The sequence below is a fragment of the Zootermopsis nevadensis genome, unplaced genomic scaffold (genome assembly GCF_977971745.1).
Source record: "Zootermopsis nevadensis isolate Lab colony 2312 unplaced genomic scaffold, Znev_1.0 Znev_ptg000030l, whole genome shotgun sequence".
In the NCBI taxonomy this organism is placed as follows: Eukaryota; Metazoa; Arthropoda; class Insecta; order Blattodea; family Termopsidae; genus Zootermopsis; species Zootermopsis nevadensis.
The window spans coordinates 9246041-9271711 of NW_028259162.1; the positions used below are offsets into that span (position 1 = coordinate 9246041).

The 25671-nt window shown below is 37.1% G+C and overlaps 2 protein-coding genes and 1 long non-coding RNA gene across 3 annotated transcripts in view; 1 reads left to right on the forward strand and 2 right to left on the reverse strand.

The window, feature by feature from the left end:
- On the reverse strand, positions 1–13874 carry LOC110838054 (aldehyde dehydrogenase 1A1). Its single transcript, XM_022080844.2, has 12 exons — positions 13683–13874; positions 12264–12368; positions 10533–10634; positions 9713–9878; positions 8111–8301; positions 7280–7393; positions 4105–4207; positions 2378–2562; positions 2082–2246; positions 941–1098; positions 421–495; positions 1–248 (listed from the first exon to the last, which is right to left on the reverse strand). Exons 1-12 carry the CDS (start codon positions 13812–13814, stop codon positions 179–181), a joined length of 1566 nt encoding a protein of 521 aa, XP_021936536.1. The 5' UTR covers positions 13815–13874; the 3' UTR covers positions 1–178.
- On the forward strand, positions 13678–16824 carry LOC147872129 (uncharacterized). The gene is made up of 2 exons (XR_015537975.1): positions 13678–13799; positions 15930–16824. It is a non-coding gene; the product is annotated as an uncharacterized LOC147872129 (long non-coding RNA).
- The window catches only part of LOC110838041 (retinal dehydrogenase 2), a 12433-nt gene continuing 3060 nt past the window's right edge, over positions 16299–25671 (reverse strand). Inside the window, exons 3-12 of the mRNA XM_022080817.2 lie at positions 25278–25379; positions 23305–23470; positions 22281–22471; positions 20887–21000; positions 19544–19646; positions 19218–19402; positions 18286–18450; positions 17777–17934; positions 16835–16909; positions 16299–16635 (exon numbers count right to left, since the gene is read on the reverse strand). Of these exons, the coding sequence (XP_021936509.1) occupies positions 16566–16635; positions 16835–16909; positions 17777–17934; positions 18286–18450; positions 19218–19402; positions 19544–19646; positions 20887–21000; positions 22281–22471; positions 23305–23470; positions 25278–25379 (1329 nt within the window). The 3' untranslated portion in view covers positions 16299–16565. The remainder of the gene's footprint in view (positions 16636–16834; positions 16910–17776; positions 17935–18285; positions 18451–19217; positions 19403–19543; positions 19647–20886; positions 21001–22280; positions 22472–23304; positions 23471–25277; positions 25380–25671) is intronic.

Consider the following 25671-nt stretch of genomic DNA (forward strand, 5'->3'; position numbering starts at 1 on the left):
AAGCGATGAGTAACAAATATTTATTTCATACTTGTAAAAAGGCAACAGTGAGACATGAAACAAACACCATCACCAGAGAAGAGAAATTAACCAATTCACCTTTAAAAACATTAAAATAAATTTCTGTTCAATTCACAGCTGGCTGCAATAACCCAACTCTTGCATGACTGCAACCTGTTCAGATCTTGTAAGGCATCTTTATGGTCACAGACTTCACTTCAAGGTACTCCTTCAAGGAATCTTCTCCTCTGAAGTGAAATAATAAAGCAACAATTAAAACTGGTTAATCACTACAGTATCATTAATAGGTATTGTATCTATTTCCTTCAGAATTTTTGTGCATTATCTTTACTTCTGTTAACTGGTCTAGCCATGAGTTGGTATATATTCATGGTAGCAACTTGTAAATGTGGTACTTACAACTCTCTCCCAAAACCTGACTGCTTGTAGCCACCAAATGGAACTTGTGGCACAACTGCATCATAACAGTTCACCCTGAAAACAATTAATATACATGTTTATATTCTTCTTCTTTTTCCGGTTCAACAATGTTTGTACATTTTCCGATACCCTTTACGGGTCCCCAACTTTTCAGTTGGCTTGATCTATGGACATACGGTAGGACTCCTTGGATGAGGGATCGGCCCGTCCCAAGGCCTCTACCTGTACACAGGACAGCACACCACAGAAAAACATCCATGGCTTGAGTGGGTCTCGAACCCACGGTCCCTGTGACCAAGCGGCACAAGACCCACACCTCAGACCGCGTGGCCACTGATGTTTATATTGGGGACTTCAGTTTTCATGCAAGCTAATGTGACCTAATTCATGTCTTAGAACCCATTATTTCCATTCTTTACTTTTAGATAAGATATATCTTCCAGTAGAAACTAGCAGGTCAAGTTTAAAGTTGCAGAGAATGTGCAATAATATTGCTTACCACACTGAGCCAGCTTTAACAGACTGAGCAAATATCAGGGCTTTATTGATGTCCCTGGTAACAATTCCAGCTGCCAGCCCATAACTAGTATCATTTGCCCGCTCTATCACTTCCTCAAGAGTTTTAAACTTGATTATACATTGCACAGGACCAAAGATCTGAAAAAAAAGGTCAAAATATCAAACACAGGATTCTGATACATGATAAGTTACCCTTAACTAACTACATGGTACAAAATCTTTCTTTAGTAGTGAGTTACCAAGCGAGTTATTCAACACATCAAGAAATTTCCTGTTATGGCACTGAAAGGATTATCAGGGTGTTCATATAAAGCCTGCCACTGAATTGTACGTCAAGTTCTGCATTCCAGTAAACTTTTTTCACAATACATTTATCTGAAATTAATTTTAATTAATAACCTATCTATGCCCCACTTAATGGTACCTGCACCTTGTCGTGGTGGTGGGGCTTGAGTACCTCAGTGACCCCAAAAGCTATGCTAGCAGTAGCATAGCTACTGGTAGGGCCTCCCTAGCCAGATTGGTCGAGGGGGAGAGGTCAGACTAAGATAGGTATCCTGGTCCTCCAGGTTGGGGGTTGGTCGCAAGGCTAACAACCTTGCACCGTAAAAAGGAAGATGGAACAAATACAGACCGGAGAGCCACAGAAGAAGAAGAACCTATCTATGTCTAGTCCCTGAACTAACATTTTTACCTAAGGTTGTACAATCAAAATACTGAATGCATTTCGTGCGTTCCCTATCCCACCCACATCACCTTTATTTATTTAACCTTTATCATATGGGTGTAACAATTTAAACCCCCAAACTAAGGGGCTGCTGACCGGAATTCTAGTGGTAAGCTGCTGTGATGCATGGCCAGTAGGATCGTGTGTAAGCAGTGACACATGATTTATAATGGTTTATCACCTTAACAATATTGGGTGTATAGCACAAACTATGAAGCTCCTCGTAACGTAATTTTTTCCATTCTCCTCTTACATGATACCCCACAAGTCCAAATGATAATTCACAGAAATTTGTTCTTAAAACAACCTCAGTAGTTAACATTGACATAGTTTGGAATGAAAACGCTACTGAACACTTCTGCTGACTTGCAACTTTTGAAACACAAGCTTTTACCTCTTCTTTGGCAATTCTCATATTGTCAGTGACATTGGAGAAGACAGTGGGTTGAATGAAATAGCCCTCTTTACCCCACCGACCACCGCCACAATCCAATTTGGCTCCTTCAGCTTTCCCAGACTCAATTAATGACAAAACTCTGTTGAACATCTCATCGTCCACCTGAAAAACACCAAAGCATAAGAAAATCTCAGTAAAAAAATAAACACATGTTAGTATCATAATGCCCTCCCACAACAAATCATGCAGATGTGTACGTGCGCACACATTGTAAAAATGATCTGCCAAGTTACCTGTGGACCTTGCTGAATGCCATCAGCGAATGGGTCACCAACTTTCCTACTTGTCCCCTTAGCTACAGCCTTTTTCACGAACTCGTCATACACCTCTTCCTGCACAAAGGTTCTGGAGCCAGCACAGCAGTTCTGACCATGGTTGTTAAATATGGCTCCATGTGCAATTTCCACTGCTTCATCCACTAGTGGTGAAAGGGTTAGAAAATCATTAAAAGAGGTTTCCCCAAAGACTTTAACACAAAAATAATGAACACTATAGTCAAGTGGTCAGCACTTCTACTTTGCATTTAGGGGTTCTGGGTTCAAAACTTGACCCACAGACCAACTATCCTGAGGTTCCTCATGGGTTTCCTCAGTCCGAACTGCCTAATGTTGACAAAATAACTTAAATTAGACCATTAGTGCTTCCTTCCATATCCATTCTAATTCATCATTCTTCTCTAATTCAAAATCATTTAATTTATTCAAAGAAATGTTAGACAAGCTAAGAATAATTAAAATAATCATGGCACTGATGCAAGTTTTAGAATGACAGCATCAATAAGATTAGTATTATGAAATGTATGATGTAGCTCTCTGTAAAGTGTGCAAATTCTCTTAACATCTTTAGCACCTAAAACAGAAAATAACATGCTAAATATCAATTAGTATCACAATTATTTAAGTATGTAACAATCTATTTAACCAACTCATAAGACTCATATGATATAAAATAAGCAAACTATTAACACCATAAAAAAGACACTAGTGCCATATGCATTCCAACCTCAAGAGGTCATCATCAGTGGCAACAGGGAAATTAATTCATTTAAACAAAATGGTTTAGAAAACAAATAATGAATTAATTAATTTCCGTTGCCACTGACGATGACCTCTTGAGGTTGAAACGCATATGGCATCAGTGTCTTTTTTATAGAGTTAATAGTTTGTTTGTTTGCTTATTTTATATTCTAATACACTACATGGTATGCAAAGTTTTTAAAACTCATGTGATAGCTAATGAACAGGTGATCTGTGCTCAGGTAGTCAAGAAATTTCTTGTCTTTTATGGAACCCATAACTCATAACGATGATCACATTAATTTATCATAACAAGAATGGTAACTCAGACATGGGCATAGATACTATAGCATGAGGAAGCCTTGATGTGACAAATCCCCAAAGCTCAGAGCCCCATTCCACCTCCAGGTAGCATAAATTTAATTGTATATTATTAATTTTGTCAACCCACTGCCTTAATCTTTGAAACAACTGGAAGCTGATTGACCAATACAAGGAGAAACTCAGTGGTGTCCAACCCCAGCAAAGGCAAAGCTACGGACTGTAAAACCTTTGGGGAGGGGAGAAATGCTTGCATGAGAAATAAACCTGGAGGCAAACAACTTGGAGCAGCATGTAAAGGGGACTCAGCCCCAGGGAGCAAGAATGCTGAGGAAATCCCATCTCTGTTAAGCTGCAGGAATGTCAATTCCAGTTTGAAGCTATACTGAGGTTTTCCCAAATGTTTCAGGATCAGAGGTGGTTTAGCCCCAATAATTGCCAAACCCATGGCAGGCAATAATTGTGGCCTATTAATTTTTTTTATTCAAGATAAAAAAATCAATACTGAATGCACAAGTACTAGAGGTCTTGGGGTCAAACAACTTGTCCTTATTCTGAAACACACACAGAGGAATAGGTGATACAAAGCATATTTAAAATGAAGACACTAATTGTATACAAACCATCTGCATCAGAACATATAACCAAAGGGCTTTTTCCTCCTAACTCCAGTGAGACTCGTTTCAAGTTAGAATTTGCTGCAGCTGCCAAGATCAGCCGTCCAACCTGAAAAATACCAGCAATCATAAGAGATGGTATAAGAAGGTTGGAGTACAAAAGTACAGACAAGGATATGGACCTCTAGTATTAATGGAGCCACATACACCGGCATTTTGTAAATCATGAAATACAAAAAATCAACTTACATATAAGCAGTAATCATGATGACAATGTTCTTAATAACTATACGAGGTGCGATCGGAAAGTTTCCAGACTGCGACTATAAAAACCCGTACACTTATCTCAGGTATTAAATTCATCCATCACCCTCGAAGTAGTTCCCCTGGGAGTGAACACAACGATCCCAGCGCCGCTGCCAAGCCTGGAAGCATCCCTGGAAATCTTTCTTTGTCAGCCTGTCAAGCACCATCTGCGATTCTGCCTGAATCTCTTCTATCGTCTCAAATCTCCTTCCCTTTAGCCGAATTTTCATCTTTGGGAAGAGGAAGAAGTCACACGGAGCTAAATCCGGCGAATAAGGAGGGTGCGGGATGACGGCCATGGTGTTTGAGGCCAAAAACTGCCGAACTTTGAGGGCGGTGTGCGCTGGCGCGTTGTCATGATGCAGCAGCCAGTTGTGGTTGCGCCACTTTGCCGGCCGCTTCCATCTCACATCTTCACGCAACCACCTCAGGACCCCACAGTAAAATTCAGCATTGACCGTCTGACCTGCAGGAAGAAACTCCCTATGGACGATCCCCTCCTGGTCGAAAAAACAGATCAGCATTGACTTCACATTGCTCTTGACCTGTCTTGCCTTCTTCGGTCGTGATGACAATGGGCACTTCCATTGTAAATATTGCTGCTTCGTTTCCGGATCGTACCCGTAAACCCAGCTTTCATCACCTGTGATAACCTTAGAAAGGAAGTTGGGGTCGGTTCTTGCAAGATCTTTGAGCTCCTGACAAACGAGAAGTCGATTCTGCTTCTGGTCCTCAGACAGGAGCCTTGCCACAAACTTGGCTGCGATGCATCACATGTGGAGTTCTTCCTTTAGAATCAGCTGACAGGTCCCATAGCCTATCCCAACAATGTTGCACAAGTCGTTGATGGTACGACGTCGATCTTCGTGAATGGCCTGCCGAATCTTCGTAACATTTTCGGGCGTTGTGCTCGAAGATGGTCGTCCAGAACGCTCGTCATCATCGACAGAGGTTCGGCCATTTTTAAAACGTAAATGCCACACAAAAGTTTGTGCACGACCCATTGCGGACTCCCCAAATGCTTGCTTTAGCATTTCATAGGTTTCCGTAGCCGTTTTGGCGAGTCTTTGGCAAAATTTGATGCACACGCCATTCCGAAATCGCAGGAGGGTCGGTGTAATGCACTATGAATGTAGGCCGCACCCCCTAGCGGCAGAAGCTCGTACTATATCCGGTTCGCCATCTATTGACACAGTCTGGAAACTTGCCGACCGCACCTCGTATTCATAGAGAGCAACAGTACATATGGACCTCATTGTAACCACCTTTCCATTTCTGCTTTGATTATGAATGTTTGTATTATGTACAGCAGTGGTCCCCAACCATGGAAAGAGGTTATACTGAATAATGAAGGCCGTTCAACCACGAACATTATAAAATCAAAGCACAGATCTAGACTTACTGACGCCCATCTTGACGATTGTTTGCGAGCAGCAACATCATCCTACACTCCCAAATTTGAAAAACTGACTGATGAAATGCAGCGCCAAACATCACACTAACCTCCCACTTGAGTAATAATAATTGTACTTATGAAACTACGTATTTTTGATTGCATGGTTTCTTGCATCATTAAACGTCGTGTTGTTTTGTGTATTAATTGGTGTCCATATCTTATTTGTCCAGAGAAAAGAAAATTTGGCTTTGTTAATTGGTTGGTGCCTGCCACGATCTCATAAACTCTGAAATGTGCCTGTAGGCACAAAAAGGTTGGGGACCACTGGTGTACAGCATGCCTGAGAAATGATATCGCAAGCAACAAAATCTGCAAGTTAGCCATGACAACACAGGGCTATAAACCCCACTGGAACTAGGTCAGAAGCACATAAACAACTGGAGATGTTACACTTAATTATAGAGCACAAGCTATTGCAAATGTAGTAATGAGTTTTCATGGAGTGAATAAAGTTTATAGAAATGGGAATCCATCAAGACCATCATGGAATTACAGTACTACTAATCTGAAGCATGTAACTGCCTCTTTAAGTTGAGGTGATAAATTTGATACTTGTTTATAATGGTATATAATTAAAAATAAAGAAAAAATTTGCATAAACATGTGGAAAACAAATTTCTTGACTGATTCTAACTTATCAATTCCTGCATATAAGAATATTAAAGTGGTTTATATGAGAGGTTATGAACATGAATTATAACAAAAAATTATTAGACTGCATAAGGTAACACTAATACCACAGTCAGAACTTCTTCTTGATGATGGCAGAATACAACCTGCTGAATCATTTGTCATTACTTTCAAAACCACAGAAAGTGTCATTCAGAAATGATGTTTTTTTACGCGAGACCAAGTGTAGTGCAAGTGGTATCTGCAATTTCTCTTTTCAAAAAATGATTGACTCCAGAGATCAACGTGAGTTCATGAAAATTGCTGCAGTATCATACAATGTGTTATAATTTGCATTTAGAGAGGACACAATGAGAAGTGAAATATTGGTGTGATTTGGAATGATATCATTTAGGGAATTGATGGAATTACCCAGCATGAGAAACAGGGACTTTCACACTCCCCAGATATAGCTCAGTGAGACTATTCCTGTTTCCAAACTAAAATTAGTACTTAAGGGGAGGGAAATATATATGACAATGTAACTAAAATCAAAGTAATTCGCACACTACACTTGTCAAGTTCAAGATGCCGGACGTCTGCAGAGGCTTTCAATAACGGAGGAATTGCTGGACTTTCTGTGTCAGGTCACGAGGAAATTGCTTTGAAACGAGCAGAACCAAACTGCTAAATGTTATTTAGTTTCAAGAAAAATAAGATTGGAAAGGTATTCCATTTTCATTACACTATAATTTGAAAGATGTGCGATATCAGGGAAGACTACTAACAAAACTAGTGCAGATTCCTAACCTGTGTGGAACCAGTGAATGCAACTTTGTTGATGTCTGAATGGGATGCAATGGCAGCACCTGCAGTTGGCCCATAGCCCGTCAGGACATTTATGACACCTGCTGGAAAACCAGCCTAAAACAAAACAAAACCCTCATTTCTAAAAATTACCAGAACATAATAGCAAACCAAAAAACTCACAGCAAATGACAATATACTTTGTTGTTGTTCTTTGGGGTTGTAACATCATGTAGACCTGTAGACAGACACCAATGTTTTGAAGAAACATACTGTCTCCACCTTCAGAGCTGGAAAAGTGTTTCTATTATGTGGGTATCTTGATCTACTGGGCCTCTACCTGAAGACAGTTACCTTCTTCTCCTTACATGGCACTGCATACCACAAGGACAGGCCACTCTGCTCACAAATATAGCTTTGGCAATCTCCAAATGAGAATGGTGCATTGATATCATCAGCTCATGACACTAAGAGGGTTAAAGTAAATTTTAATCCAAAACAAGCTGTTCTATGTATTCAGCACATTGCATACTTCTAGACTTTATATAGCAATGAATACCATGAACAGCATCACAAAAGCTGTTTTATATTACCTTGTCTTATTTCAATGATTACTCTGGAATGGACGTATACAGTATATTGTTCGATGTTCCCTTTATGTAGCCCCAGGAATGACAGCAGCATCAAATAATTTTTAAGAAAAAACAATTAAAATTTTGTTACATAAATTCACTTAATATTAGCAGAAGTTATGTACGCCACACTAAAAGAAACTGCTGAATAAAAATTACACATTTCTTTTAAATCTTGGTGTCAACCTCAGACATCACACACCTCTTTGCCGAGGGCAGCAACATAAAGAGCAGTAAGAGGTGTCTGTTCTGCAGGTTTAAAAATAATGGTACATCCAGTAGCAAGTGCTGGACCCCATTTCCAAGACAGCATCAGAATGGGGTAGTTCCAGGGGACGATCTGCCCCACTACACCAACTGGTTCTTTGCGTGTCAGGCTGAACAGTTCAAAATCTGAAATAACCAAACAGTAGTCATAAATTAACATGAACAAGCATTTGGGTGCACGATATATTTATGTACTATACTACTATTTACAGATCTGATACTCTTTTGTGACCCCTGGGTTTCAATTTCACTGTAAACTTGGTCGTGTCTACCAACAGACATGTGCCATACAGGGGATCTACTGGTTAGTTTGCTGATAACTGCATGTGAGACGAATGCAGTTCCAAGATTTTAGCAAGATGGCACTAGGGAGCATAAAAACATCAATTCTTAGAGTGCTACTCATCTGAATCTGCTAGACTTGTTTTTGAGATTAAGAAAATTGTCCATTCTGGCAAAATTTATGATCAGAAGCACATATATAATTAAAGACATTACAATTGTTACTCCAGACACGATGAGATGAATATGGCTAGAGAGTGAATGCCACCTGGATGTTCTCTAAACAACAAATGGTAGACACACTTAAGTCTCATAAAAATTATTTTTAAATTAACATGGCATCACAACTCAGAAAATCATCACTTCTATGAGAACCTCAAATCTCATATGAAAAATATGTCTTAAATTTATTACCTACAAGATGTACTCTCCAACTTTAAATTCAATTTTATCTGTAATGAGTGATTATAATTTGAAGAAACTTTGCCGACATACAGAGTACTCAAGCCATTTGTTTCTCATTAGTTTTCGTTCAATTTTGTAGATACTATAAAATGGTTGCCTACAGTACTGAGCAGTCAATATTCATCATCCAGAAGAAGTCAGAAGAGCGGCCCAGGTTATTAAAGGTAAAAATAAAAAAAGAAGAAAGACAGAAAAGAAAAGAAGCATTAAGTTGGAATAGACAGGCATACAATTTCAAGAAATTTCACTAGACAGGATCAGTTTTGGACGATTACTCTCAAAAGTGGTAGGCCTTCAACAACAAGGACTGAAACCAATATCCACATCAAACACATAATATAAATGGCTTGAGATGCTGATTTGACTGGTATTTGAACAGACTTTTATGCCTCATCATTCAGGTGAAATAAAGCATTGAACTTGGTGGGTACATTTTGAGCCATCCTGTACAAATCTTTTCTCTTGCTTTTGAAATTTCTGAGAACAAAAACAAAATATCGCAACCCTCTTAATGAACAACAGTGCCTGCAATGCACAGTTTTCTTTCCTGTTTGGTGTAGCTATTCCATGTATAATAATGAAGGGGTTAACCTACATTTAATTCCATGTTAGTAAAGCACTGTACACTAATGTGTACAACATTTTACTAACTAGGACCATTTGTACTTATAACTTGGGCTTAAAACTCATTTTTCTCTAACACAGACAAACATAATTTAAATTAAGAAAAATTTGAATTGTAATAACATGATAAATATATTGTCAAGCTAAATTCATTGGACCAACTCACCTGCAGGAATGGTATTACCATGAATCTTATCACACCAACCAGCATAGTAGCGGAAAGTGTCGACGGCACAACCAATGTCAAACACAGAATCCCCATATGGTTTTCCATTGTCTAGTGTCTCCAGACTGGCAATGTATTCAACATCCCTCTCAATTAAAGTGGCCAACTATAAGAAAACATTAAAAAATAATGTACAAGATGCAATCTCTAAATCACAGAGTATTTCCTGAAATGTATAATGTGAAGTTTTCATGGCAGCTGTCACTAATAAAATCTTCTCAGGCTATCAGTCATGTCAACATTTTGACAAGGCTGATGACGCAAGATGATCTTATATTTCCTGTGAAGTCTATTTATTTGACAATTCAAGCAATGCATTTGTCACCAGCTCCACAAAGACTCACAACTGACTCCTATCCTGAGCCATTTATAATCTGTTTACAACCTATTGTGCAAGACCCATTTCAAACCTCCTTCGTTATCATCCCATGTACACAGTACAAATGCCTATTTACCAGGTTATAATTCAACAAACATAATGCCTAGCACAGCCAAAACTTATATTTCATCTCTCATAGTCTGTATTTCTAAAACTGACAGTTATTTTTATAGTAATTCAGAGAAAAAACTACAAGTTTTTGATTCATGTACGGTAAATTCCACTTCTAATTTGCTGCATTCCATAAATATAAAGTTTATGCTCTTACTTCATGCACATAACTAAAGATCCACTAGGCTACCTTACAAAAATGCCCAGCTCTTACTTCCTGTATTCATGATTCAACATTGATCAGTACTTAAGACATGGAAATCAATGCACCTTGTTTATAAGTTTTCCACGAGTTGATGCATCCAGCTTTCTCCATTCTGAACCAATCTTGAATGCTGCATTGGCTGCTGCAACAGCATGATCAACATCAGCCTACAAAACATCATGTGGAGTTTTAGTATGAAGCAAAACTGGAGAGCAAAAGGATCTCCCTTCATATGTGATGTCCTATCCAGTAACATCAATAGACCCAGTGATTTCTTTTTGTGGCAGTATGTACCAGTATGCAGTACCAGCATCTATTCTTGAAAACATAAAAAGACTATCAAAACACACCAAAATTTTCAGCCATAACCTCAAAGTACCACCATCTTTGTATCTAAAAAAGCAATGAAGTAGATCATAGTGTCAATGTTGACCTTCTGAGCTGTAACGGCACGTGAACTTCAAGGTAGATGTAAATTTTTCAGACGAACACAATGCTTCCAACTTCAGGGATGATGGGCACTTTATATGAACACCTACATACATTACTATATGAGAAAGTCATAGGGTGGGAGAACCCCAAATGGGGAATCCCAGCTGTTCAACTTGCTGCCACCACCATCAGTAAACTTCTACCAGACTACATAATGCAACAACCCGGAAGACAGCCATCTTTAGACTCACCACTGTGAAAACCTCAAATCCTACTATGACATCACTGATGCCATTCCTAAAGGCTGAAGCCTGGTGAATGTGCCAGAACTGTTATCTATGTGTACCCTACCTTAAGTTTTCTGTGAAGGGCAAATCTGGAATGTTGATGGAGTGACTCCACACTCCTCTAGTGCCTTAGTAGCTTATAAAATTTTTCTCCATATTCTGCACAAAGTGCTCTGTAAATGTGATCTTAAGAAACTTTGTGAAAATTAAAAAAACAAAATATAATAGTCATTTTATAAAAACTTCTCCAATCACTTTAAATTAATTTAATTAATTTACATATGTGTTTTAATTACATCAAACATTATGAGCTCCATTCCCAATCAAAACTCATTGTATTGCTTATCCTGATAAAAAATTCCCTCTGTTCTCCTCCTTACCATTTACAGATAAGAGAATCAAAAGGAGTCAGGAATCCTAGGGGCAAATGCGCAGTATATGGCAGCAGGGGTGCATTATCAGGCTCCAGCAAAGAGGCTGGAAAGTCATGCTGCTTTGCTTGGAAATTCTACACCACCACCAGAATATAACCACATATCTTACCCAGTGAAGAAGAGATCTCCTTGAGAATCTAATATTCAAACAGACGGACAAGAAAACTCCTGCCTTTTATGGAACCTGAAGGTTCATTATCATGTTTCTATCCTGATCCAAATGACTCCAGTCCATTTTCCACTGCTTAGGACATTCTACACAATTAATACTAGTCCAAGACCCTGAGTAACATTTTGTAATAAACTAGCTATTTGCATTGAGGGAGGGCTTGAAAGCACCAAATCCAACCCCAGAAGTCTGCTACCTGTACATTGCTAACCCAAAGATGCAACATGGGACTAACTAAAAATTATAACTACAAACAATTTTGAAGGACGGTCATAGTGAATAATGAGAACATTGTATTAACTACAAGATGAATCACAAGGAAACTAAGTTATGTAATGAGGTTGTTTTCTTCGAGTAAGTTATTCACAAAGGCACACAAATGTAATGGTCATGTTTATTATTATTTTTATATTCTGTATATGTGATCACAATAAAGATGAGACAGAGCATATTTGAAATTCAAAGAAAGATTACCTTGTCAGCTTCTGCAATGTCTGCTATTTTTTTCTCATTTGTTGGATTCAAAGTAGGGAATGTCTTTCCAGAAGCAGAGTCCACAAACTCATTGTTGATGAATAACTGCAAAAAAGAAGTTTGTGAATAACTGCGACAAGTAAATCACTTATTATAGTATAAATACAAAACAAAAGAATCATTCACAACAATTTCTGCGGCTAAAGCCATGTCCATTGATTTATGGGTTCACCCTTTGGGGTCACAAATGCTGGTCGTTAACATTACTGGTTTGTATTCTGCAAGTCATGAGTTCAAATGGCAGCTTAGAGACAGATTATCCTGACTGATTTGTTTTTCGCAATTTCCTGTGAAATACCGGCGTAGTACCTTGAATTTTGCCACTTCCGCTTCCTTTCTAATTGTTATCACTCATGTTGTGAATGTTCACAACAAGAAATTGTGTTAAAAAATACAGCCAGTAAACTGGAGAGTCAAGCAGTAGAACACATTCTTTGCTTGAAACAGTCCTTTCAGTAAAACTGAAATATACTTGAAACACAGTTCACATATGTAGAATAATGTTTTATTCTAACCCATTACTTTGTCAAACACAAAAAATTAAAATTCACTCAACATCTTTAAGTATTTTTATTTACAGTTTAACGACGCTTTTTCTGTAGCTCAGCCTATATAGCGACGAATGGAAGGCCCCAGTATCAAATTTGTCTAATCGAGATCCGTTAGTAGCGTTCTAAATTATAACTTAAACTTCATTGTGCATTAACATACAAAGCGTCGTTAAATAAACATATCAAAACGGCAGATCCCAAAATTAAAACTGTTATAAAATCGAGGAAATAAACAGGCCTGCATACAAGACGTAAATTTTTAAAATTTCAATTGGCAGCGTCGTTAAATAAAATACACCAAAATTTGCATAATAAAAATTAAGACAATCATAAGAAATACGATTTCCAACCTGTAGGACGGAGGCAGGAATATCCAAATTTCTAATTTAATGCAGGATCTGAGGTTTTCACGGCGGTGTGTAGTCTGGTATTAGTTTACCGACGTCTCAGAGGTCCTTGCTTCCTCATCATCGACCTTTGAAACATCAATAAACTTCTACCAGACCATACTGCGCAACTCAGAAGACTGTCATCTTCTAATTTTATAATTTATACAAATACGACGTAGTACTTAACATCCAATCGACTATAGTATGTCATCGTACAACAGTCTTAGGCTCATTTCCAGTACAGGGCAATCTTCAACAGAATAACTGCCCCACCTTGCATCCCACGCAGTGGAAATAAGGGGCCCGGCACGTGACACTGACCACTCGGTCGACAGCTTTAACGTCACAAGCCCACCCCCAAGTCTTCGTGGAATGTGGAAGAACACAGAAAATTTCAATGGTGTCTGCCTATCTCTTACCTTGGTATATTTGATCTGTGGGTTTCTGTTAGCCATGTTTCCGCACCACCTGTTCCAGTCAAGCGACCGACGCCAACTGCTGCTTGTCGTTCTCAGGAGGAGCATAGATTGAGACAAGTAAATAAAACACATACTGAATCACAGACACAACACATAACACGAAAACAACTTCTGAGGACGTTGTACTGATGTGTAACGCTCGTCTAAATATCTGAAGCACGTATCACAAATAAACAACATGAAAACCCTCATTTATTATTGCCAGTAACTTGACCAAGGATCAAAATAGGGATTTTACAAAAAAATACAGCAGAGCTAACAATTGTAATAGTTGCTGCAATAAATCCTGTATACTTCCAATACACAAGTTAGCATTGAAGATTTTAAAATGGCTAACTCTATGATACTTCAACTTTTTAAGAAATTTCATTGTTGTAGAGCCTGATGGTTAACTAATAGCCAGTATTTACAAACACTAGCCACAATAGCTTAATCCTGAACCACTTTAATTGCAAATCCCATCTGCTTCTGTAATATAATGTTTAATATTATCCTAGTTTCTCTCCCCCCTTGCTTTTCAGCCCAAATTTTGCATGCATTTCTTCCTTTTTCCCTGCAGCCATTCGAAGTTCTACAAACCATAAGACAATTAGATGAATACAAATTATAAATATTAAAAATATATTAAAATTGGCCGTCAATCACAATATAAGATAATTAAAAGATTAAAATATCATTTTACGTTCCTTATCGAGTACTCGATTTACATGTGGAACATTTACGACATGTTTCGGCTATATATAGCCGTCATCAGGTGTTATATTATAAACTTTTTAACTGAATTACTGATTTTTACTGATATTTAATAATTTTCAGTTTTCATTTTTCTTAAATATCAGTAAAAATCAGTAATTCAGTTAAAAAGTTTATAATATAACACCTGATGACGGCTATATATAGCCGAAACATGTCGTAAATGTTCCACATGTAAATCGAGTACTCGATAAGGAACGTAAAATGATATTTTAATCTTTTAATTATCTTATATTGTGATTGACGGCCAATTTTAATATATTTTTAATACTTATAAATCACAATATGACGCATCTACAATATCTTACAAATTATAAAGCTCCTCATTAAGTAATTTAATTTATTCCCCTATTGATTAATTTCTCTTTGGCCCAGTTGTTCTCCTAAATGCTCTACTGTTAAGCTTGTTAAATGTAATGTTCTTCCTTTGCACCCATAAACAACATTACATGCCTTTATTGTAGGATAACATATATTTTTATAAAAAATCTAGTTATTTCAATGTTTAATATCAACATTTTAATCTTGTGTGTGTGAATTTAAATAACAGATCAATTCTATCTCTGATGCTCACATGATTAGATTATGGGTTATATCTGGCCTTGTGACAAAATTGAAAGGACAGTAAATTAATTCTGTATCTATAAATAATGAACAAACTTCATAAAGCCTAGTCCTTGAAAACCTAATACTGGTCAACCTAGTTAAGGAATTCCCTGACTTTTAGAGAACCCAAAGATTCATTACTATACTCATAAGAGTTCACCACCAGTCCATACCAAGCCAGATGAATCCCTTTCACACTCTTTACCTAAGGTATTTTTTAAAACTATTATGTAATCTACACCTAGGTCTTCCATGTGATCTCTTTCCCTCAGTCTTCCCAACATCTATTAGAAACTCTCCTACTTTAATGCTAGGACTGCAGTCAAGCCTGGGAAGTGGTGATTTTTTGAGGGCTTGTTTAACTCTTGACCCCTCTCTGTTTGAGATTGAAGTCACACTCATAAGTAGATCTATGTGCATTTCAGGAGCTGTTTATTGCTCAATTCTATATTTAAAAGTGTAAAGATATCACTAAGTAGTAATAAGAAAGGACTCGTATAAGTCATGCCCATTTCATTCAATCTAAAACTGTGTAACGGACTGCCCCAGCACTCTTATCTTTTAGAATTACACCCCTGCTTAATCCCACACACCAAAACAAGCTGTCTTCTGGGATATTGCACAATGCAGTCTGCTCGATGTTGACCGATATTTCAGAGCAGATTACTGCCTCCATCATCATCTGGTAACAGCCATCTTCATACACATTTCTGTGTGAACCTCAAATCTCACATATGGTGCACTATTCTCACAGACAAGATTAGTAATGGATTCACGGTAGCGAAAAATCTTCAATGTCAGACTAAGACAGGTACTCTGGTCCTCCAGGTTGGGGGTTGGTTGCAAGGCTAACAACCTTGCACCGTAAAAAGGAAGATGTTTCGAAACCTCAACCTCAGACAGACGGACCTAACAGAAGGACCGAATGGAAGAGAATTGAGGAGGCCATGGACTGAATACGGACCGGAGAGCCGCCGAAGAAGAAGAAGAAGAAGGAGGAGGAGAAGGAGAAGAGAAGAAGAATTTTTAAGTTGTTTATAATAGGATTGAAATTTTTGTTTCATGTGTTGACAGTCTAATAATAACCAGTGCAGCTGGACTGCCCATAAATTGACCAGTTGCTGAATCACTTTAAATTATATAAGAGAGTTCTTATACTTATTGGTACTTGTAAGTTGCAAAGAAAACAGCACAAAATTAAGCAGTAACAGATTTATTCTTGGGTAAATGGAGCTGCTGACCCTGCTTTGAATATAATGCCATAATGTGTGTGAGGTAGCTTCCTGTCTGTCCCACCATATGGTGGAGTGTACCACAGGTAAGCAAAGAGAATAATGATTAAAAAATATACAGTGTGAAAATTTGTTTCACAAAGTTAAAATAACTGCAGTGCCCATTATTACAATCCAGTAATGACATACGAATATCTTGCAATTGTCAAACATGTAGGTGCAGTATTTTCCTTCACAGTTTGTATGGCAACTGAACAGTCACAGTTTTAACCTGGAGGTATTCTTTCAGAGAAACTTCACCCCTGAAACCAATTAATACAATAATTAGCTGAATTTACTTTCACCTGAATTTTAAAAGTAAACCTAAGACATAGCAATGAAACTTCATTAGATGTATGACACATGACTTAAACCTTTGTATTATCATTGTCACTCAATTTGCTTTGTAACATCATACTATGAATACACAAAACTCACATTTTATAATTCCATTATACTCACATTTCTCTACCAATTCCTGACTGCTTGTAGCCCCCAAATGGAGTCTGGGGAGTTACAGTATTGTAGCAGTTCACCCTAGAATAATCATACATATCTATCACTTTCAGCACACCTTGATTATCCGTGGTTGAAAATTTTCAGTGTGATGCAGAGTTTTGCATTTCTTCTTGTAGGTTATGTCATAGTCAGTGGTGTAACTTACAATGCAGTACAAATAGTGAATAGTTTAGGAACATCTCATTAAGATAACAACGTTTATAGGTGTGTCAAAAAATTTGCTCTTGGGCAAATATGATGTAGAATCAAAATTTCAGTTTGTTGAATATAATACACGTATTACAGAAAAAAAATAATGAAGAAAGGTATCACATGAAAAAACAACTTTTGATGATCATTCAGCTTCACTGTGTGATGTGAGACTTATAAAACAGCATCTTTACAAGTACTTTATTCTCCTGCTCCTTGGAATTCACTGTAGTTTTATGTTCCCATCTGCTTTACAGAAATAAGAAAGAGTGATGTAGCAAGAAGTGAAGAGGAAACTAGGGATGATGTTCCAGAATCTTTCATACTATTACTTGGTGTCCTACGTGAGGGATGCGAGTTGCGTGGATGAAGCGGAAATATCAAACTGGCTGTTTGTGTGGCGCTGTCCTAGGTTCCAGCGAAGCGGTCAGGAGAGGGAAGCAGCCAAAGTCTGAGATCAAATATTTTGATATTTTCGCGCGAGTCGCTGCGTTGGCCAGTAAGGCGCATGCGCAAGAAAGCTCTGACCGTGCAGTACACGGAAGGTGCATGTGCAGGAAGGCCGTGTGCTTCTATTGCAGTCTCTCACGTAGGACACATCAAGCGATTCCTCGCTTCATATGACACCCCATGCTGCTTATGCAGCTCGCTTGTTATCGCTTACATAGGACATTGCCTTAAGGTGCAGTCTCTTACCATACAGAACCAGCCTCTACAGACTGGGCAAACACTAGTGCTGTGTTGAGGTCCTTTGTAAGAATCCCAGCTGCCAGCCCATAGCTTGTCTTATTTGCCCTCTCAATGGCCTCCTCCAAGGTCTTAAATTTGAGAACACACTGCACTGGACCAAAGATCTGCAATAATAAACAAACCATGTATTACAAAACACAAACAATGACTACCTCACAGTTATTATGACCTTAGAAGTGTGTACATTCTGTAATTCTAAGCAAAATATAGATTAGCATTTATATTTGTGTTGGCAACATTGTGAAATCAATCTTTTTGGATGGCTACACTATTCACTACAATCAATCTACATCATATCAGAATATGGGATTTGACAAGCAGTAAGTGAGAAAGACATAGTTTGTCTGCAGTGTATAATGCCTGGGACACTAAGTGTTCTTTTCTGTGTGCATGTGTTTCTGATGGAACATAGCTGCTGTTCTCAAACTTCCTTACATATGATGTTATAACCTCACCTCTTCTTTAGCAATTGTCATATCGTCTTTGACATTCGAGAAGACAGTTGGTTTGATGAAGTACCCAGTGTCACCCAAACGTTCCCCTCCACACTCCAGTTTAGCTCCTTCCAATTTTCCTGATTTAATTAGATTCAGAACTTTGTTGAACATCTCATCATCAATCTAAAATGAAGAACAGAATCTATCACTGTTTAGTTCAAGTTGCATGGTGTGGGCCATAAAGTCAAACAATAAAATTTCGTAAAAAGCTTATGTGGGTTAGACAGGCCTCTTCTAAGGGACAGAGAGATGGTTGCAGGAACTGGATATGATGGTTGGAAGGTAGCGTATATCAGATGCCTCTACAGTGAACTGCAGAAGAAAACTAAAACAAAAAAGGAGGTGTCTTTGAAATATTCATCAAGACTTGAAACATTAACATCACAATCAGGCAGACAGACTTGAACCAAACATCATTTGTCTCAAACATTTTTTCATTATCTTCATGGAGTACAACCTTCTTGAGGAGCTAACACCTGGTCAAGAAATTCCTTATCATCAGAATTACTGTTAAAGGCTAGTTGGGGTTGTTATGCGGCTAAGGGCACTTCTATCTTGCCAACTAAGTAAATCTCATCACTTTTCAATTAATATTATAACTACTTGGATGGTTTAGAGGAAGTAATGGGGTAAATCATTCTACTAAGGGTACACCAGAGAGTACAAATAATGTTAAGGGGGCTGACAATTTTATGCTTATGAATGAAGAAAAGAAAACTGCTGTACTATTTAAACTTTTAGTTCAAATTTCCAGTTGCTAATTGACATTTAGGTTATTATAGAGTTTAAATATTTTTCTCATATGCTCTATCACACTTTTTTGACATTCCATGCCACCGGTTAGGGCTATTCCAAGCACTGAGATCTAATTTGATTTCCACAACATGTACCTGCGGTCCCTGCTCGGTCGTTTCAGTGAAGGGGTCTCCAACCTTCCTCTTCTGAGCCCTTTCCACAGATTTCTTGATGAATTCATCATAGATATCTTCATGCACAAAGGTTCTGGAGCCTGCGCAACACACCTGTCCTTGATTAAAGAACACTGCTTGATGTGCAAGCTCCACTGCATGGTCAACTGAAATAGAATAGCTCTGGTAAAGTCAGAAAGAGACAGCCAATTTACAGAGAAAGTTACATACTTACAAAATGTCTGAAACTGTCAAAACATAAATTTTCAGACTGTATTTCAGTGAAAGAGATGTACTGAAATACAAACCATCAGCATCATTAAATATAATAAGGGGGCTCTTCCCTCCAAGCTCCAGGGACACTTTCTTCAAATTTGACTTGGCTGCATCTGCCATGATTATGCGACCCACCTGGGAACAGACAATCATGTAGATAATTTCTGTTGCTTTATAAAGAAATCTTGACAGTGCTATAGAACATAATGTATGAAAAAGAATAGAAACACAAACTAAATTCTACATAACAGTTGTAGTCTGTCAGCCCATATAAGTGTGAAATGAAGTATTGAGGAAAAACTATTAAAAAAGAGAAAGTTAATTTATGAAATGAGGATCCTAAGCTATGATGATAGATAGACAAAGAAAGCAAAATGTAAGAAACAGACTCAGTATTCTTACTATAAACATAAACACAGAGAATATGAGATGTAAGTGGACCAAACATATTCACAGACTGCAAGGTATGAATATTCTTCTAGACAAGAAAATACAAAGAGAAAACTAACGTAAGAGTATGAGGTATGAACCCCTACTCTTTAAAGGAGAAACAGAAAGAAATATCTAGAATTCCAGAGAAAATAATCTGCTTAAATGTCTGTTGATATGGTTTTGTTTCATATTGTGCTTCCTAGAATTTATCTGAGAAGCCACATTCCTGTCACAAATTAGAAAGAATTAATTAACCTATAAACAAAATGTGAACAGAATATTTCAATGAACTTCTAGAAGGAAGGAAGGAAGGAAGGAAAATAGAAAAAGAAAAATGGTAACAAAAGAAAATGTGTACTTGTGAGTAACAACATAGAGTTGTGTAGAAATGTAGCATGTATTTCTGACTTGTGATTTGGATCTATAAATCTTGCAGCTGTAACAAAAGACTTAATCCATGCCAATGGTAGTAATATTGATGATTTTTAGGATGATGGAGCTTTACTGAAGGAATACTTATAAAAAAAATATGATACTGATTCAGTGGGCTGCAGACAACAGTAACTAGAAGGAATGGTATCAAGTCAACTAACTGCAGTCTATTATTATAATTGTCAACAATCATACAGTGTCATTCTCATACAAAAGTTGCAAACAAACTTTTCCACAGAGTCAATGTAGTGCTGAATTCAAAGCCTCTATTATGTCTTGTTTATCAGTGCTTAAGCAGATGCCTCCAGTTACAGTCATCTCAACCTTCCTAGACTCAGCTTATGTGGAAAAGGGAAGGAATCCTTGCACCCAAGGTAGATTTCATTAATTTCAGTCATGGGTAATTGGAGAGAATTATTACTGGCAGAAGAGACACAGTTCAGCATATTGTTCGCTCGTATTCTCAAACTACAGACATCACAGATCTTGAATCTAAAACAGAAAGTTTTACCTCTGTGGACCCTGTGAAGGCCACTTTGGAAACATTTGGGTGAGCTGTGATAGCTGCACCTGCTGTTGGTCCATAGCCTGGGATCACATTTACTACACCAGCAGGGACACCAGCCTGCAGACAACAAATAATGAATATATACACAACCAGTTCTGTTGAGTTCAAATGACAGCAATTACAAATAGCCTGAAATTATCTACTGTGTTGCACACGCACAGTTTTTAATTAATTTTCATCCATAAGCATATCTACAACTCTCATGTTCAAGACTATGAGATCATGTAACCATAAGCAAACATTCACACAAAACAGATTATTTAAAGTGGTATGCACTGCCATCTGTGTAAACACTGTGATACTAAGCAGTTTAGTAAATTGTTTATGCTTCAGATGGCATCTAGAGACCAGCAGAAGGTACTTGTTAATAATTCACAAATAACGAATATCAACAAAAATTACTGTCACTTTTAGGCAGTTTCCTAGCGCAGAAGGCAAGAAGTGGGGAAGGATGCAGAAGGGGTTAATTAAAATTAACAAGCTGTTTACTAATTGAGACTGGCACTGACTTACAATAACTTTTAGGCCAACTTATTTCCATATAGCAAAACACAGCTGTAAAGAATGGACACAAACAACAAACCACTGAAGTAAATTACATCAATAGAAAATAGGTATAAGGGAAGGGAAAATTTAGAAATGGAATACAAACAAGGGTGTAGGATATTTAAAATTAACATAAACAATGTAAAATTCATACATCATGGACATGAGTAGAGAATATAAAATAAAGATACTCCAGAAGAGTAAGGAGAAAAATATAGGTGACTAACACACAGGACACAGGAAAACCTGGAGAGAAGAGTTTCAGAACGTCATGAGAAAAGCAGATTTTTTATTTTCTTTCCTCTATCCTACACATCTATCTTTCCTTTAATTACTTTAAATGCAGTTTGATGAAACCTTACTAGAAAAATCACTTTCGTGATCAATGTAGAGATGAGAGAATAATATAATCTCTTTAATGCCAAGTTGTAACTATGTTTATATATTTTAAAAAGTTTTTAAAAGAATGACGGTGTGAAGACACAGAATTGACTGAGATGGTTGAGTACAGCGATCAGCAGTAGACTTTAGTGATATTTTATCTGAAAACATTTTTGTGGTGTTCTCTGCCTGCAGATGAAAAATTAAACCAATATAAAAGCATTGCTGACATTTAGCTGAAATAAAAACATATAATTTAGTGATGTTGGTAACAGCTTATTGGATTCAGCTGAAAATCTATCAACCTCTTCAGGAAACTATTCTACTGTTTTATTTAAAAAAAAGAGGGGGTAAACAGTACAAAACATGACTGCTCCATTCCATCTAATTTATATCTTTCATTTATGTACCTCCTTTACAAGGGCAGCAACATGGAGGGCAGAAAGTGGAGTCTGTTCTGCAGGCTTCAGAACAACAGTGCACCCAGTTGCAAGAGCAGGACCCAACTTCCAGGCTACCATCAAGAGTGGGAAGTTCCATGGGATGATCTGCCCAACCACACCCACTGGCTCCAAACGAGTAAATGAGAATACTGCGCCATCTGTATCAAGCAGTAAGCTTCTGTTAACATCGTGAGAGAAAGGGGAGGTACAACGGTAGATAATGAATCTGTATAACATTACACAGACAATGCAGAAACAAATGTGGCAGTCCCTGTATTATGCCAGATGAATCTAATCCACATTCTCATATTCCTTCGTTCCAGATCATTTTAACATTATCCTCCCATTTATATCTATGTCTCATAAGTGATACCTTCTCCTCATATTTTCCAGCTAATACTCTGTATGCATTTATCATTTCTCACAGGCATGCTATGTGCCTTACTCAGACTTGCTGTACATAATTTGATTATCTGAATAATATTTGGCTAAGTGCATAAATTACTGTACAACTTTCTCCTGTTACTTCTTCTGTCTTAGGTACAGGAAGCAAATGGTAAAACTTTGGTTATGAGTATTTTAATCTTTACATTCTTATGTAGGAGATGAAAGGACAAAAGATTCTGAGCTGAATATTCAGAAAATAATTCCTTATAGAAGAAACTACTTTTACAATCCCACATTTACAACTTCACAAAAGGGGAAATTTTATCTTTAACATACCAGTTTCATACAGCTTCAAAAAATGTTAGTGCTGACAGATTGGTATATTTCCAGTTTAGAAGAAAACACTCAGAAGATAAAAAAACAAATTTAGTCAATGTAAGTTTAAATGTTACCAAACTAGAGAAATTTGATCCCAGGCAAAGAACAAATACCTAAGGATGGTAGTCTGTGTATGTTGGATGTATCTGTGCAAAATGATCAGTCTGAAAACTTACAATTAAACTAAAATCTGGTATCACAAAATTTATTGTTTCTGTTCACTCACCTGCAGGGATAGTTTGGCCATGTACCTTGTCACACCAGCCAGCATAGTAGCGCAAAGTATTTACACTGACTGCTATGTCAAAGAATGCTACCTTGAAGGGTTTTCCATTGTCCACAGACTCCAGTTTTGCAAGGATTTCAGTATCACGTTCCAGAAGATCTGCCAACTAAAACAATTGCATTTGTTGTTAACTACTTATGCTACTGCATCATTATAGCGTTTGTTCTCAATAAGAGCGATAAAGGACAAACATAATTTGTATTGATTTAAGCACCAAAGATGTGTTCCTAATTCAGATAGACATTCTTGTTATTTGAAGTAAGATCAAATTCTTTTGCTCCATGAAGCAGTCTTTCTTCAGATTTTAACAGTCTTTTGGTTGTTCAAGATATTAGGTACCTTTTGTGGAAACTGAAGGTTCATTCCATGTTCACTTGAGTCTGAATTTGTGTGCAAATAAAAGTATTTAAAAAAACGTTTTGTGAAGATTTAAATAACCTGTAATATGCCCTTATTTACAACACGGAGTCCTGCCAATCAATAAGAACGGTTGGGTGTGGCCTGATGTCTTGAAAGGTTAGGAATGTCTGTAATATTTTAAAGAGTACAAGCCTAAAGCTTGGAGGTTTGATATAAATAGTGATTTACCTCATGCATATTTAGGCAGTAACTTTATATCTATCTCAGAGAAAATTAAAATCATTGCCTTACCCATTAAAGAGAAGTCTTTGTAATTCATTCTACATGTTACAGTGATGAAACAATTTCAAGCCAAAGAAATAATGATGATGACCATATCAGGAAAGTTATTAGTAGTCCTGACAGAGAGTTTAAAACTTATTTACCTACTTACATAAAGTGTAAACTTCATGTAACTTCAAAAATGAAGAGTAAAGACAAAATTTCCAAACAGAATTAACACATACAAACAATGTGTTATGTTATTGCTAAAACTATGTAAATTAACAGGATGTAAATATAAATATAGTGTACTCAAATATTCTGCTATAACTTATTTACTTTTACAAAATGTGACGAAACAGATTTGTACATTTTAACGTCAATGATAACCTAAAATAATGCAATTTTTCAGCTTTCATAATACTTTTATATTTAAAGACATCAGAGTAATGTTAGTTTCTGAATGAGTGGTCATACACCCTCACAGGCATTTAATTTCACTCAAATTTCAATAACAATTTACAGGCAGTCTTGGGTCAATTCTGTTCCTGTCTCAATGTTTCTGGCAAACCTATCCTCACACATGGAAATCAAGACATGAGGTCATATGGTTGGACTAACTTCAGGTGTCAAGAAAAATGCACCGTTCCTTGTGATAAAATAATGATCCAGTTACAAGCAGTTTCTCTGATATAAGTTTCAGTTCACTATTTTTGTGAGTAGAGAACTGCATACAATTTAAATTATTTGAATGCAGGGACAACCCATCAAATATTCATAAAATAAAATGTATCAATCATTGAATAATTAATAATAACTGAATATTTAATAATTAATTATTTGTTACACTGTACAAGCTTTAATTTGTAACTAACCTCAAACACTTCACTCCAAACACGATAAATTTTAAACTTGATGCTATAGACTTTTTATTTAAAACTTTTCAAATAAAATTGTAACCACTGCCAGACAAAACTTTTCCTAACGAAATAAACTTGTTGGTTAGAGTAGATGAGTGTTTCTTATTTTTTTATAATAATTTTAACAGTTGGACCAACTTACTCAAACCAACAGAGTGAGCGAGAGAGAGGGTTACTGTTGACACTGCATTCAACATACATTTGAGATGTCCAAATTAACCCCAAAAACCTAAGACTATAATGTAGTGATGATTTCATGATACTGCTTTTACCTATATGTCTCTCAGTGATTAAGATGTTGTTTCAACTGTAGGGAAATGAAGTATGCTAAAGACCATCACTTGGTTTGTAATGTATTTTTATATTTTGTACCTTGATGAGGAGTTTCCCTCGTGCAGAAGCATCCAGTTTCCTCCATGGTGAACCTATTTTAAAGGCAGCTTTGGCAGCTGCGACAGCCTTGTCGACATCAGCCTGCGACAAACCATAAAATGATGAGGAAGAGGTCAGCACAACTTAATGTAAACAATGTAAAACTAATAAGAGATAATGTAAAAAGAGAATTAAATGTAACTGTTCTTAATTCTTCACCAAACAAACACAGAACTCACAAGTCCACAATATGTCAAACTGTTACTTATTTCCCTCAGTATGGGGAAGGCTGTTACTACAACAGATCAACATGTTAATATGTTTGATTGTTGAATACAATGTCATTACGTGGTGAAAACTGGGAATACAGTGAATTCCGGTTAACTGGGACACA